Source organism: Serinus canaria, chromosome 1 (assembly GCF_022539315.1).
Source record: "Serinus canaria isolate serCan28SL12 chromosome 1, serCan2020, whole genome shotgun sequence".
Classification (NCBI taxonomy): Eukaryota; Metazoa; Chordata; class Aves; order Passeriformes; family Fringillidae; genus Serinus; species Serinus canaria.
In genome coordinates this window covers 49,103,616-49,120,455 of record NC_066313.1, presented here as the reverse complement: position 1 = coordinate 49,120,455, position 16,840 = coordinate 49,103,616, and the positions used below count along the sequence as shown (strand labels likewise).

Genomic DNA, 16,840 nt, shown 5'->3' with positions numbered 1-16,840 from the left:
TGTGTGAATACAGCGTTAGGAAATAGTTGCCGCATGTTTGGGGACAGAAGCGCGGTGGGCGGCTGGAGTCCGCGCCTGGCGCGTCTGGCCACTAAATGGTAGTGTTGTATCGCGGCTCCAAGGGCAAATGCACCAGTGCGGCAGAAGGAACAGAAATAATCCAGATCTAGTTGAATTCTGTTATCAAGCCTTAACTATTTTTCCATTGGCCCATTAATTATAGCTTCTGCCGTTAAATCAGCCATCCTATCAATGTCAGAAAGTCCTGAAGAAACATCCTCTGTTTAACGTGAATTTATTTTAAATGTGTGAGGAGAGTTTTTTCTTCTCTGTTCCTGTACAAACTTTGTTCTGGTGCTTGAGTCGTCCATAATAAGCATGTTGCGCAGTTGCTGTGGGATTTTATGGTGACTAGCAGGATTCAGTCTTCTCCACATTCTTGTGGCTCTTGTCCTGTCTGCCATGAAGCAATTTTTGACAGGAGGAATCCCAAGTGACCATGTTGGTGGTTCCTGCAGAGAAACCTTTCATGGTTTCAGTCACGTGTAAGCCAGCCCATGAGGTGTCTGTTGCTTTCCTCAACTTCTCTAACAAAGAAGCTTGTTTACTAAATTGGAGTCTAACATAGAATTACTTAGGTTTCATGTAATGTTTTGAGCCAAAGTATAGTAGTTACTGTGCATTAGAACTGCAAACTTTCCACTATCTTTACCTGAATTTTAAAGGATTAAGGTGAAAGCTTTTAAGAAGTGTTTGTCACAGAGTGAACTTGTTTCCCAACAGCAATGTGATGGGACGTTTGAAAAAACTAATTTAAGTGAACTGGTTTTCTAGGTGTGCCATCATTTAGTGCAAACCAAAAAAGTAAATTAGTGAAGTAAAACAGTATATTAAGATTAGTGTATAAAGTATAGTATGGAAAGGTTTTCTCATCCTAATGAAGTACTTTACTGACCAAGAAAGTAATATTTTACTGAGTATGTATTTTAACTGAAGAAAGTAGGTGATTTTTCTGTCAGTTTTTTTGCCAAGTCTCAGATCATACAAGATCATACAGGCTGAGCTGTGTATTTCACAGAATGGATGTTGATAAATAAACACTTTGTAGAAGTAAACTGATACCACATCTTCAGCAGTCATAAAAGGAGAGAAACCTCTGTATTGGTGGCAGAGGAAGCAAAATGAAGAGCAGTGGGTCCTGAGCCAGCACTGACCAACACAAACTGAGGGGACAGTGTGCATGAGGCAGGTGAAGCAGGACTCCCCAGGTCACAGGGATGCTGGCTTGCTTTCCCTCTGCTCCTGACAGCCAGCAGGAGAACAAGTTATTTCTGCTGCTTTTGAGGATAAAAATTCATATTTTTTTAGCTATGATGGTGTCTTGTGTTCATCTGATTTGGGAGGCCACACACACAATCAGAGGCACTAATCTGCAATGCAGCCACACAGGCCAGTTGGCAAAGAGCAGCTCCAGCCAGCGCGAACCCCTGCGGTAACATCTCTTCATTTACACAAACCCCCATGGCACCATCTCCTCCTCATTTACAGAGGGCACTCTTGTAATGAGAATCTCATGATAAAATGCTCTTCTTCTCTGGAAAGCTCTCACAGCTTGACAGTGCAGTTGTCACCATGGAGATTTCGCTCCGACAGCAAAGAATGAATTTGGTGCCGTTTAACTTCGGGAATGTGTAGCAGAAACTTCCCAATGGCTTCAGCTAAGCCACCACCTGAGGAGAGAACTTGGATCAGAAGCTGAGAGAGGAAGTGCATATACACCGATGATAAATTAAATTTTTTGTAGGTGACTGGCTCTCCAGGAATGGCATGTGTGTAATGACAGATAAATGTGAAAGGCTATGAATAAAAGCCTCAGAGCCTGAGCCAAAAGGAAGAGAAATAGACTTGCCTTAACTGTGAAGGAAATATTCAAATGTGATGGTCTGTGAATTCCAGCTGAGGTAATTCCTTTTCCTCAGAAAGAAGGGAGAGACTGAGGTTCCTTGAGGAAAGGGAAGAAATAAAAATACTTGCTATCAAAATGCATTTAGAAAGAACAAGTGTTTTTCCTTCCCCTTTCCCAAAAGGCCATATCGATATGGTTGGATTTCTCATTTCACAGAAATTACCTAAAAAGCCATGTGGAACGAATAATTTCTGATTTTCCTGAAGCTGTGAAATCCTAACAGTTGATTGTTTTACTGGTCTGTATTCTGAACAGATACACAATAAGCAGTATGGTACAAAGCTGAACAAAGCACTGGGAAAGCTAATAAGAGAAGCTGGGAGATAAATGGAGTAATACAGGAGGTCTCTTCTGATACTGCATTTCTGCTAGGATTAGGAAGTGAATTTCCCCCTCTACTCTGCTCTCCTGAGACCTGCAGGGGAGTGCCACAAAAGTGATCAGAGGGCTGGAACACTTATCATATGAAGAAAGACCCAAGAGAGTGGAGCTTGTGGAGCGTGGAGAAGGCAAAGCCCTGGGGAAATCTTACAGCAGCCTTTGAGAGCATAAAGGGGGCCTGCAAGAAGTCAGGGGACAAACTTTGTAGCAGGGCCTGTTGCAAAGGGTTTTAAATGGTTTGAAATATTTTTTAAACTAAAGAGTAGGTTTAGATTAGCTATTAGGAAGAAATTATTTACTGTGAGGGTGGTGAGGCACTGGCTCAGGTTGCCCAGAGAAGTTTTGGATGCCCCATCACACCTGGAGATGTTCAAGACCAGGGGCAGGGCTCTAAGCAACCTGGTCTAGTGGAAGATGTCCCTACTCCGGGGGTAGGACGAGAGGAACTTCAAGATCCTTGGAACCCAAACTATTTTGTGATCCTATTATTTATAAGCTCTCAGGAATATTCATAGCTGTCATGAGACTTGTTACTGACTCCCAGCATAGATGTCAGTGAGATAAATTCAGTATCTGAGATATTCCTCCATGAAGCAATAGATAAAGTGTGGGTAAGTACTGCAAAGGTAGTAGTTAGTGGAAAATGCAGTTTGGCTAAGGGGAAAAATGAAGGCAAAATACCAGTAAAGATGAAATTGAGTCTTAAGGGGGGATTTTAATTTTTTTTTTTAACTTGAAAAATCAGCCAGAGGCAAAACAAAAAAAGAAAAATAGTAGTAGAGAGGTATAGTGAGCTCTTTTGACATGAGTAACTGAAGAGACCTGCCTAAGATTTAAACATTGAGTCTGAGTGAATCAAAAGTAGCAGGAAAATGGAAATAAGCTCTGTAATAAAACTCATAAAACTTGACACAAAATTAATGAGTCAGAGTCCTAAAATCATGAGTCATTGAAACACTGAGGTTTTTCCAAGGATGAAATATTTTTTAGTGTCTTTTTCACTATCAGAGAAGTGGTAATCAAACTCAACATGAGATTGTTTAAGGTTCAAAATGGCCACTTTAAAACAGATTTAAAACTTCCCATCTGGCTGATCATGGGGTGAAGTCTGGAAGGCAGTTGCCACTGACTCTCTGCCTGGCCCCTCCTTTGGACTGTTCATTCCTCGCTAGCCTCAATTACCTCTCTGTCACCCTCTGTGTGTGCTCCTGGCTGGCAGCCCGTGTCTCTTTCTTCCTTAATGCCTCACATTTTCCTTTTGCCATGCTTCACTTCTCTTTTGCTTTTCATAAAACCCTATACCCACTTATCACTTGAGTTTTCCTTAGAGCCTTCTGCATCTCTGTTGCTTTCACCACCTCATTTCTTTGTCCTCACTTTTCTTTCCAGCTCTCCAACAGCTATGATGCCTGAGGACATGCCAGCTTGAGGTTTTCTCATTGCTCATCCAAAACAGCTCTTAGCTTTAAGTCAAATTAAATCGTTATTAAAACAAGACAAACACACAGAACACCCCTTCCTTCTTTTCTGTCCCAGAACCCAGCACTATGGAAATTGTAACAAAGAAGTGAGATAGCAATCATGGTCGTTGTGTTGTAATGTGCTGGTGCTATGAACTGCTCCTAAATGCAGTGGAAAATTTTGTTTTCTGAATATTTTTTTATTTAAAAATATCAGTGTTTCAGTATTAACTTGGTGTGCAGTCAGCTTTAAAGGAATAGAAAAGTATTCAATTTGCTGTGACTGATATACACAAAGAATTTAGTTCTGGGTGTTTGGTTTTTTTTTTGTGGATGTGTTTGAAAATGTAAATTTAAAAGGTCCCTGAATGCAGTCAGAATACAGCAGTTACAAAAGAGGATTGCATCTGTAGCTTTCATTTCATGCTTTTACTGAAAGGATTGATCCCATCACTCTCTCCCTTCTTGATTCCCTCCCTCTTCTCTCTCCCTCTCTTCCCTTTGCCTTTCCCTCTTTTTCCCCTGTGTTCTCCTTTCCGTTTCTCCCTCCCTCTGCAGCTCCTCCAAACCACTTCTGACTGCCCTTTCTGACTGGTGAGGGATATAACCAGGTATTGGCTCTGTGAGCTGCTGATCTTGGGCCACGGGCACTCTACAATGCGAGGCACAATTTCTGATGTCTTTTGTGTATATGAGAAGGAGGCTCTCCATAAGCATGAGACCATCTACAGAGAGGTGAACTTTAATGTTTCAGGCCAGTCAAAGGAAAAATCCCCACAGTAGTTAGGAGATTTCTCTTTGGCTCCAAATGCTTGCCTGCTTAAACAAAGAAGGAAAAGTGAAGCTAATTTTTCAAAATGCCTGTGGTATGCAGTGTATATGGTGCAGGGCCACTCCTGAGGTTGGGCTGGAAGACAAGGTTGCTGCTCTTGCTCCCTGTTCTTCTTCTGGGACAGCTCTGCTGATCAGCTTTGAGCTTCCCTGGCAGCTGTAGGTGCCTGGTCCATCTAGGTCCCCCCTGGTCCCTTCTGGGGACACAGCTGCTGTGGTGCTTTGACTAGAGGGTCAAAGCACAGTAGCAGCTGCTGAGGTACAAAATAATTTTGGGGTCTTCCTAGGTAGACGTCTGTGCTTCCCACTGGAAGGGCATGTGGGTGTCTTGAGTTGTTCACTAGGGCAATGATGATTTGTGTGGAATCCAGGCTTCAATGTGTTCAACTTACTCAGGGGACTTTAGGCATGACAAAATCTTCTGCCTCTGTTTTTTATGGTTGTGGCCAGGTCACCCAGTTTTTGTGGCTCGCCTATAACCAAAGTTTATACTAGTGATGGATTTTGCTTTCTGCTGCTTGCTGTCTTTCTCAGCACCAATGCAAGCACTCCCTGGCCTCTGCTAATGTTACTGTTATTTATTAGGGTAAAAAAGAGTGCAAAATGTGAGAGAGACACTATTAATGTTAAATAACATCTCTTTACCAGAAAGGTTTTTGTTAAAAAGAGTCGCAGAGTATTTAGTGCCATGTGTGTGTGGCAGACAGCGTTTTTTAATTTTCTTTTTATTTAAGATGTACATTTGGCTGCTCCTGCATTGACTTTGTTATTGCCCCTGTGAGAAATAAAACCTTATTTGTAAAAAAGAAGATGGATTCTGTGCCTTGCAAACAACAGAAAAGTCCAATGGAGGCTTTTGTAATTTGCTGATTTAAAAACTGACTAATTTTAAAGCTGATCACATGCAACAGAGCACACACTGACCTCTAAAACACTTGTATGGTCCAGCTTAGGTGAGAAAAATTCCTGATCTTCTAAACTCTGACTTTTTAGGAGCTGTCTTCTCCAAAAGTGAAAATGGGTAATAAAAAGCAGGTCCTGTTGCTTAGCTGATGACTGGGTGTGAATAGAAAGTGTTTGCAGATATCTCTCCAAAAAAGCCTGAAAGGGGGTGCTGTGTATGTGTCAGATGCCTTTTAATTTAACTGCTGAGGAGTGTGAACTTGCAGAGAGGGCCAGGGATGCAGAGACAGAAGGGATGGAAAATGCAGACAGTGAAGGACATCTCAGGGCTTCCAATAGCAATATAAAAAGGTTCTGGAAGCCTTAAGAGAAGTTATTCTGGAAGAAGACAGATTTGAAAGGAAATTATGATCTTGCTATAACCTTTCTAAGAGCTAGAATTATAAATTCAAAATTATTAAAATTCAGGAGGCAAGAAAAGCTGGAATTTTATATACAGAGTATGAAACTGAGGGCAAAGAGAAAAGAGGCAAGCATAAGAACACTTTAAATTATAAGTGTAAAATTTAATAAAACCCAAAGATATCTAAATTATAAGTGTAAAATTTAATAAAACCCAAAGATATCTAAGCACAAATTATTTTTTGTGTATTAATCCTATTTTCTTTCGTATTTGCATTTAAATTGCACTGATTGAACCTGATATGCTTTAAAAATTGGCATAGTTGAGCCTGGTTAAGTGTTGCTACCTGAATTTTTATGTCTTGTTTAGGCTTCAAAGAAACCCTCTTCACTGGGCAGAGCCAAGCATTTTTGGGTTTTATTAAATCCATAATTTTTTTTTCTCTCAAATGTGAATTTAATTTGTATTCCTGTTTGTTGTCAGAACAGCTCAACTTTGTGCCTAGAGTTGCTTATTCCTGGTTTGATTCTAATACTCTGCTTGGTATAAAGGCAGATGTAAAAGTTATCACTCCCCAGAAGTGTGTCAAACTTGGGAAGCAAAAAGGAAATCACAGGATTTTTAATGTTATTCTGCAAATTAGTAGTTTTGTGCATGCAGTGGGAGAGGTGGCAATTTTAGAGGAACTTGACTGAAGGGAAGAGCTGTTTGAAGTTTGGTGGGAGTATGGGGTGGGAAGATTGGCAGGATATGTCTTGTGGACAAAAAAGAAAGATGGGAAGCAAATGAGTTTATTTAAATGTTGCTGAGGCTGATACGCTAATAGAACATAAACTGAGTAGGAACATGGTATAAAGCTCTGTCAAATATTTACATTTTTGATGTTGGTGCTCAGGTAGTGTGTAGTGTAAAGATGACAGTGGTCATAGAAATAGGATTGTGGTGGATCTGAATTAAAAAGTACATGCATTGCTTAAGGAAAGGATAACTTAGGAAGAACTTTTGTTCTTCTTTTGGTATTTATTTCATCTAGTTGTTGTTCTCTTATTTGCTGATGATTTATTGCTTGTTTCCTTTAAAATTGTTTTAATTACAAATAGTAGTCTACAAGCAAGTCATGGCATTGTGCCTCTATTTTTCGTCTTTATGACATTTCTGCTCTAGAGGCTCATAACTGTTGTGGATGTCAAAGCCTTCAGGCATATTTCTGGGAGTGATGATATGAATTTTATAACCCCTAGACACCAGTTACTTCAGATGGGGGTACTTTTCATGCCAAAATCTGGCAAAATCTTATTAGGTAATTCATTCCCTTGTGTTTTTGTAGCCTTTAAATGTTTTTTCTGAGGAGGCTTGTTTAGATGAGCTGGACTGTTCTCAACTGTTTTGTCAATTTTAAGAGACTGTTGATGTGTTGCTTTGCTGACTGTAGACTTGAAACTCGATTTGTGAAATTAGCCTGTTCAAACATTAATTACAAAACTTGATATAAAAGTATTTAAGTTAGCCTACTTTTCTGGAACCTTCTTGTAAATGTGAAGGGAGGACAGACTTTATTAAGTATTTTTGTTTTAGAGGTAGATAGACATCTAATTTGTTTTTAAAATTTGTCAGAGATGTATCAGTAAGTCCAAAGTCAGTTTTTGGTAAAAGTCACTGATTCTTTGTTTAATATGATTCCATATGATTGGGAAGATTCAATTGTTAAGCAATGCCTTGTGAAATAACTAAAAGCTGTTGTAAGGAAATCATAGAATAAAATGATTTAGGTTGGAAGGGACTTAAAGCTCACCTAGTTCCAACATCCCTGCCACGAGCCGGGACATCTTCAAATAAATCGGGTTGCTCAGAGTTGTATCCAGCTCTTGACTTAGAATGTTTCCAAGAATGGAGAATTTACCACCTCTCTGGGCAAACTGTTCCAGTGTTTCACTATCCTTATTGTAAAAAACTTCTTCTTTATATCTGCCCTCTTTTAATTTAAAACCATTACCTCTTGTCCTGTTGGAACAAGCCCTGCTAAAAATTCTGTGCCCACTTTTCTTCCAAGCCCTCTTTATGTCCTGAAAGGCTGCAGTAAAGTCTCTGAAATCTCCTGAAGGGATATAAAAGCACACCCATGTAATCCTGACTGTTCATATATGAGGTAGAAAGAGACTATCCTTTTACTCAGTACTAGAAGAATTATTTCCAGCTCATCTGACTTGACTGTTCGGCTTGGTGCCTTCAAAGAGAGCTTCCCACTGACTCTGGCATAGAGGGAGACTTTGTGAAGGAGGCTTAGTTCACCCATGTGAGTTTGATTCCCTGTCAGAGAGATTTTTGCTGAAATACCTGCATTTCATTCTGCATACAAAGCTGTAACCTTGTTTCACTGCAGCCAAATGATGGAGATGTGAACTGAAAAGCAAATTAATTACCCACTAACTGCTGAATGGTACCTTGTGCACAAACAGAAGGCCTTTACCTCATACCATAGATGCATCATGTAATAAATCTGACAGTTAAGGCTTTTTGTCTTATCTTTCCCTGCAGGGTCCAATAAAGTGTTTCTCACTTGTAACAGATGGTCAGAGCGCAGCTTTGAAATTTATCTGGAGATGAAGCCCTGTTGATTCCATTAAAAGTGAAGAATTTTCATGCGGATGGAGACCAAGAGGGATTTATTGTTACTATTCTGATGGTGAGGTATTTCATACAATGCCTTCCTTTCCTTTTTCCTTGCAGGTGATGTGCCTTCAGGATTTTTTTGGCGATGATGACATTTTTATTGCATGTGGACCAGAAAAGTTCCGTTACCAGGATGATTTCTTGCTGGATGAAAGTGGTAAGATTATTTCTTTAAATGTTTACAATGGGAGTAAAGGGCAGATTTCCATATCATGCTAATTAAATTAAAGTAGTATCACCTGGATTGATTTCAGAAATAGAAGAAATATTTTAATTCAAAATACTGAAAATAAGAGAATTGAAAGCAACAGTAAAGCTGCCTGCCTATTGCAGCATAAAACTTTATTTCAGCTTGAATTTCACATATTGTATGTAAAGTTGTGTTTGGTGGAATTCCTTTTTTTGGTAAAGCCTTTCATGTTTTGACTTTGAATTTTATTCTGTTTCTTTATCACAATTTTTTAGGCTCCCAGTATCTACCATTGAGATTTAGTTAATGATTCAGTTTAAGTAATGTGATAAAGAAAGACAGATGCAATTCTATGTGGAAGATAAATGTAATCAGCAAATGCAGACAAAGTCATCTGAAAAAATTCAATGACTTCTCTGTTTTTCAGAGGCTGACTAATACAATAATGAAATCAATGTATGTAATCCTCTAAGGAAAATACACATTTTGTTTTCAGATACCTTTGTTTGTTGTTACAAAGACTATTCCTGACTTGGGAATCACAGTTGTAAGCAAAAAGAAGAAAAGCTAACTATAGGCTTTGTGCATTTAAACAAACAAACAAAGCTGTCAACAACATTGAATTTATTTTTGTGCATAACAAGACACAGTGAAAGTTTTATTGCTCCTACACTCTTTTTCCCTCCATGGTATCTTTGTAATCTGTTGGTATCAAAATCTCTATTTTTTTTTTTTAAACTATCAAAAGTCTGAAAGGACACTTGGCTGAAGAATCAGTCAGACAAGACTTTGCTACAACAGTCACACAGTCATTATGTGTGTATCTGTTTAGCTTCACCACTTCATCATGGTTTTTGATGCAATTATGCTCTCACAGTTCAAGATGGTGTAATTGTATTTTTCTGACTAACCTGTGAAGCTGTAGGGCCTCTTGGTTTTCCCAGATCCAGACAAATGCTCCGTTAGCCTGTGTAGGAGCAGAAGGCAGCAACTTGTCCAGACCTGACTGTGAGTTGAAGGATGACTCTGAAGAAGGAGGTGTCTTCTGGGCACAGCAATGACCTTTTGTGTCAGGCACAGACAGAAGCAAGAACGCCATCTGTATTCCTCTAGAGGACCTTATAATATGGAAATAAAAATCAGAATAGAGCACCAGATCTGCACTTTGCAGTAATGAAATTGCTGTTGTTGACTCTAAGGCAAAAGGTACCAGTGGTGAAAAATGGCTTTAGCTATTTTTAGAATGGGAATTAGAAAGGTGAGGGGGATATTTGACCAGCAAAGGGAGTTTCCCAGGTGACTTTGTGTTCAGAATGGATGTCCTTGCCTCTAAGGAGAGGACACCTGGATAGCTGACTGTGCAGTCTGGATTCACTTGTTTCTCTCATCTGAAGGATGACACTGGCGGCTGCCCATTGTCTTCTCACAGTGAACTATGTGGCAGTTTTTCCAGCAAAGACTCAAGAAATGCTGACCACAGATTTGTCTAAATCCCTTTTGGAAGTATGTAGCTGGTTTTTGGTGGTCTAGTGCCAAAGTAGAGACATAGCCTGACTCTGCTTAGTCTTGGTTTTGTCTGACATATTAACATCTCTTTGAGTAAGCAGTATCTTTGAAACTTTGGTGCTTAAAGCCATTTTGTACTGATCCCAGAAAAAGACAAATCCTTAAAATCTGTGCTGAAAACACAACTTTAGCAATTTGTTGTAGTGTTTGCTTTTCTATCAGGTAAAGATTCAGTGAACATTGTTTTGTTACTGCAGGAATGAAGGAAGAGGAGAAAATCAGACTATGTCTCTAATTCCTTTGAGAAGTGTACATCAACTTTGCTCCATGTTTTTTGGGAGGCTTGATATCAGAGAAGCTGTTTAGGTTGCTTGCCAGTAATAGCTGAGATACCAACTGATATGCATCTAGTCAGCCTTCTCTGAGCAGGAGCAAGAGTTGGAGAAAAAATAATTTTTTTTTAAAAGGAGCTTTTAACTTGTTTTCCTTGGCAAATGAAGTTTGTGTGATCACAAAGTGCATTCCTCATAGTTAATCTAAGAGCATTACAAGTATTAGGAAGTGCTGTCCAATTGTGCAGGGCTTGTAAAACCCATCTCGGCTTCCCTAAAAAGCATTTTGAAGCAACACTCTGCTGGCTTGTCACTACATCCTTTCAGTATCCTCCAGGTTCAGCCAGATGGTGAGAATAACAGTGAAGGGGTTGCAGCAGGAGGACTAAAGAAAAGCAACATTTGAAGGCAGGAAAGAAAAGTAAAGAGAAGAAATTTATAAATTATCAGGTTTCTGGGGTTTTGGGAATTACTTCTCAGGGAGGAAGAGGAATGCCATTGTTTTGTGGTCTGGGTTCAGAACTCCTGGTACTAGAGGTGAGCAGGAGGCAAAGTTGGGGAGCCAGTCACCTGTACTGGGATTCATTGTGGCTAACAGTAGATAGCTGCATGTAGGTGGTTGGCTGGGACTGAGCCATTCCCAGCAGATATCTTTCCCAATAAAAAAACCCTTAGACTTACTGACAAAGTAGATGGTAGATGTTTGGTTGATTCAGTTGAAAGTGGATGTTTTGAACAGTTCATAAGAATTATGCTCCTGCAATGTCTGGTTTGCTTCTCTAAAGGCATCTATATGCCTGATGTAGCTGTTCTTGTCTACAGTTTGTGTTTTAAAGTTGCTTAAAAGGCTTTTAGCATGAGATTAATTCCACCATCAGAAAGGAAAAATCTAAAATCTCATCAGTTTGCATTATTTCTAGTCATCTTTGTTTCTCCTGCTCCCATGACTTGCTCTTGCCTTTGGATAGCACTTCTATTCTAAAAGCCATAGAATCAGAAATTTAGAAAAACCAGTCTAGAAGTCAGTGAATCAATCTCCCCATCTAAGTGTGGGATTAACATTCCCCGTTTAATTTCTGGCATACTTGGCTAACAAGCCCCTCTAAAGCCTGTGATGAGGAAGAATCAGTATCTTCCCAAGACATTCTGTGCCAGTGGTAAACTCTTCTGTTTTTCAGCTATCTTCCCCAGATTCCCTTGCTATAAATGAAATCCATTACTAAATTTCTTATCTACTTTGACCATGGGAAACAGATGATTCCTTTTTCTTTGAAAAATCCATGGGCTCATCAATTTTCTTTTCTTTAGGCTGAATAATTAGGTCAGCTTTGCTTTGACTTCAGGCTCAAACCTGCCCTTGAATGAGGCTATGTGTTCCTTCTTTATATCATCTCCCTTCTCTGTTTTATGTCTTTCAGGAAGAGGCATTGCATTATCCTCTTGGCAGTCAGCTAGGAAAAGTCAGTTAATTAGGGATCCATCAAAGAGGAAAAAAAACCAAGCAGTCCTCACTATACATTGCAGTTTCTTCCCTGCCTGGATATACAGATGGTTTTCATGCTAAACATGCTGTTTATTGCATGAAATGCAGAAACAATAGGCACCATCCCCATCATAATTCCTAGCAATCATCTCCGTATCTGACATGATCAATAGATATGATAGCCACACACACTTTCATCATGAGAGCTGCTGATGGGACATGAGAGTGTATGTGGGTGACCATTAAATTAAGAAGTAAATGCTTCTTGTTTGTCAAGTGTCAGTGGAGATGCTATTTTCATAGAAAGTTTTTATGGGATATGTAAGCACAAAAGCATTGCATCAATGAAGCACACATTACAGCAGCTTGTAAGAAGAAAAAATTCCTCAGCGTAGAGCATGGCAGTGACTGCTTCAGGCATTGTTAGCTTGCAGTTTTGGAAAGTCTCCCAGAAATCCCAGATTTTCTTTAACTCATAGTTGCTCAGTTTTCAAAGAAGAGGTCAGGGGATGCCTTTTAATAGCCCTTAGCTGTCTGTTGGCAGAGATCAGGGTTTAAGGGCCACTCTCACAAAAATATTTGCAATCAGCTATTATTTAGACACCTAAATAGGATTTTGCAATGTGACTAACTCATGAGATTTGCCCTAATTGAGAACATCTCCTCTGCTTATACAGTTATTTCTTTCTCAGCACTGTAAAATGAGAGAGCTTTGAGGCTGGCAGTATCTGACTTTTTTTAAAAAAATTAAATTATTTTTTATGTTCTGTTAATGTTTTCTGAGTGCTTTGGAACCTTGAGAGTTGCACACAGAGGGTATGGCAGACTTCGTCATGTACTGAGGTGCATCATGTACAAAAGCTGCAATCTCAGCTGGCCAAAGCCAGTGTTTCTGCCTCCAAGCAGAGTGTAACCAATACAGAATGTCTGGATGTGAAAACAAGTGCAGAATGCTTGTCAAAAGCACATATTACTGTTATGGAAACAATGAGGAGAATGACTCTGTTTTTGGGGAAAACTAGGACTGGAACTTTGAAACCTAATTTCACTTTGACTTTGCTGGCCTGTGTTAGTCCTCAGCTCAGCATCTCTGGGCCAGCAGTGTTACTGCTTCATTGTGCCAGCAGCAGACAGCTTGCCAGGAAAATCTGAGTCCCGTGGTGTCCGCACACGTGTGCGTGTGCGCATGGAGGCGTGCACTCGCATCTGATCCAGGAACTGCAGTTAAGGTCAGGGGTATCATGTTTATCCCTGTTAATAGCTGTCATGTCTCTGCAGCCTTCATTAATCTGTCCTTCCTAAAAGAGGCAGGAAGGGGAAATCAGTTATGGTCTTCATCTACCCTGATTTATAGGACAGAGACTGATGTGTTAAGCAGCTTTTGGCTGGATTAGGAGTGGAGAGCATGCTGGCTGACTTACTCTGCCCTCATCAAAAACTCGTGCTTTGGCAATTGGAAAGTAATGGTGGGTTCTGGGGACTTCGAGATACAACTTTGCTTTCAACAGAGGCATAAATATAAAGTGTTCCACTGCAGTGTGATATTTTCAAATGTCAGCAACTGCTGGGCCTTGGAAACAGATATTCTGTGTGTGAGGAAGGAACACACTAAGGCAAGAGAGGCCAGACTCTGGCTGGATGTACCACTTAGACTAATGGTTCAGAAAGGCAAGAAGGAAAGATGTTTTTCCAATGGCTTTGCATCCGATGTCCCCTTTATCTTCCTACTACAGGACCTCCATTTTCATCTCCCCCCTCTTTAGTCCTCTAGGCAGTTGCACAGTACCCTCAGCTCCCTCCCATTTGGCACATCAGTACTTGTCCTCATTCCCTTTCTCACAATAAATACATTAACAGAGTATCTCTTTTATCCAGTAGAGGGACTTTCCACAACTTTCCCCAAAACTCTAACCCCTCACTGAGAACATCTGTGTCCAGCTGTGCTGGAAGTACCTCCCTCCCTAGGAGTGTGCTTCCATCTTGGCCCTGGCTGCCTGGAAGTACTTGGCTGGATGGCAGCATGTGGGTGACTCACTCGTTTCTGTTGTGTTGAACTCTTAAAAGGAGGATGCTGATCTTCAGTGAAATCCTCAGAACAGGCTGTTAGCGTGATCGTCAGGTGGCTGTTAATATAATATCATGTGGCGTTCATTAAATAAAATCTGTAGTAGCACTTGAGTCAAATGAGCTGCTCACATGAAAAATGCATTCAAAGAACTTCAGGTTTATTCTATGCAGCATTTCTCTTTTAATATATGCCTTTTTTATAGGCATGATCTTGATTACAAAAGCCCACTTTTTTAGTTGTTGTCTGCAAATTTGCTTTCAGTATTCTCCGCTGTGTTTTACAGGTGTACTAACTTAAGACATTGCTTCTCACCTTTCTGCCTAAGAATCTCTACCAGAGAAAACTTGGCCACTTAAATCATAAAATCTTTGTTCCCCCCCCACCCCAGCTGGCAGATTTATACACATGAATAAGGGATGTTAGAGCTTTCAAGAGGATGACATATGTGCTTTCCAGTCCAGAAATGCATGCTCCTTTCCCCAACTCCTTGCCATGCATGCATGTATATTTGCATAGTTATCACTTTTCATCCATGTTGCAGTGAAGAAGTTGCCTGGATGAGTAGCCAGGAAAAATTGTGGTCACCTACAGCTTACAAAACAGCCATTGAAACTGGCCAAACAGTAAAACTGCAGTTAATGCTAATTCATTCTGCTCATTAAACCAAATGTTCTTCAATATGTTTTCTGCAGTATTTGCTTCCCCAGATGTCTGTTAAAAATAGCATGAATGAAATGCTATCCAATGAACTAGAACTGGTGGAAATTCCCATTTCATTTGCATAATGAGGTTTGAGTGTGCATATTCCTTCAACCTTTTTCAGCAGTAAAGCTGATTTTAGATATAAAAGTGCTAAAAATTTTGCACCCAAAAATTTCAAGGATTTCCTCAATAATATTTACATAGTAATAAATTGTATTTATGTTGGGAATTTATAAAACTTCAGCTTATTTTTAAAAAAAGAGAAATTGTTATTATGCATCATCAATACAATTATCTAATGTACAAGGGAATTAATTAATAACTGCTAGTGTTATTAAATATTAAATACGAGAGTAGAGTGGATATTTATTTGTTTTCTATAGGTTGATATTTTTGCTCTTTCATTTTGATTCGTTCTCGTAACTTCTTGAGTATTTAGATTATTCAGGTGGTCCAGGAGAACATATTTCTTGCAGAACATGTTGAGCTATTTTTCCAAACTGTGAACATCTCAGTTGTATACCCAAGTGCAGAAAGTGCAATTCCAATGTTTATGACCACTTTTCTAAACAAATTTTCAGTTCTGGGGAATAAACACAGAAATTTGATACACACAACAGTGTAGATCTTGGACTAAGGCTGTTACTTTGACTGCCTCTTATCTGTTCTTTTGCCATGGAAGTTGCTTCATTTTGCTGCCTTTGATGATATTCCAGTTTGTATAATATTCCATTCAGATTACAAGTTTTGTTTGGAGCTTGTGTGTTCAGTCTGATCCTCATAAGATGGTAGCTTCCAAAATAGCAACTTACTTTCAGTTCTTTTTAGGGGAGATTCTTCGTTTTACTTTTCCAGTTCTAGTGATGATGGGGGTAGAAGATATTAGCTGTATGTTATAACCTCCTGCACCAAACTTGTTGAGTAGACTGGTGAAGAGCATAGAGAAGTTTCACATCAGAGATTTTTGGAAATTACCTTTTCCATATGTTTATCTTTCTGCTTTACTTGTTAATTAGTCAGGTAGAATGGAGCATACAGCGTTGGTAATCTTGGCAAGTACATTTGCACTTTTCACAGTTTGCAGATACTTTAACATGCTGGAAACTATTAGAATCTGATCAATTTCTGAAATGGTGTTCTGTGGCAGAAGATCCTTTGGTGAGCAACATAGTCCCATTACAAGTTTGTATGACACACCCTTGAGATGAATAGTTCTTGTGTCATCAGGGCTTCTTCATGCAGTCTGAGAACCTGAACAAAATGTGCAACTGCTAAAGTGTATTAGGATTTGTCCTGGAGACCTGCCTGTTTGTTGGGTGGCATGGTTGTACCAGAGATTTTGTATGGAGATTAGACTCACCAGCAGTAAAATTGGACTGACTTGCTAAATTGATCACTGTAATTTTCTACTTTTCATTATAGATACAGGCCCTATACCTGGAGTTTTGTCATGTCTTGACAAAGTATGTGCACAATTTTTTTTTAGTGCCAGAGCTGTCCAGATGCTTTTATACTGGCAAAACACATTGGAAAGAGAATAATATTCCAAATGCAGTTATTTAACTTTTAGAATGCAAAAAAGTTCTGAAGGCATATGAGGAAAATGTCTTCATCCTTAATACTCATTAAAAGCCTTCTTTTAAAGTCTTACCAACATGAACTTCAGCACAGCAGCTGAGAGAGAATCAAACACAACCTGGAAAATATTTCAAAGCAATGAAAGTGGAGTAAACCAGTGATAGATATTCATATTTATATAGTCATACATATTCATTGAGACAGCGTGTATACAGACACGAATGTATCAGGTGTAAAGGTCAGTAGAAGACTTCTCTATAATGGCTGTGTTGGTCTGTGCTGCAGAACTGGTGGCTCACAATGTGTGCTGCAAGAGCGGTTCGGTGCTGTTATTTACAAAATGCAACCTACAGAGATTTCCCTTGGA

The 16,840-nt window shown here is 39.5% G+C and overlaps 1 protein-coding gene across 2 annotated transcripts in view; it reads left to right on the top strand.

Annotated features, from left to right (window-relative positions):
- Positions 1 to 16,840, top strand: part of DCLK1 (doublecortin like kinase 1) — a 226,023-nt gene that overhangs the window by 105,636 nt on the left and 103,547 nt on the right. For both annotated transcript variants that reach the window (XM_050978589.1, XM_050978584.1), the window contains exon 4: positions 8,672 to 8,771. In XM_050978589.1, the coding sequence (XP_050834546.1) occupies positions 8,672 to 8,771 (100 nt within the window). The remainder of the gene's footprint in view (positions 1 to 8,671; positions 8,772 to 16,840) is intronic.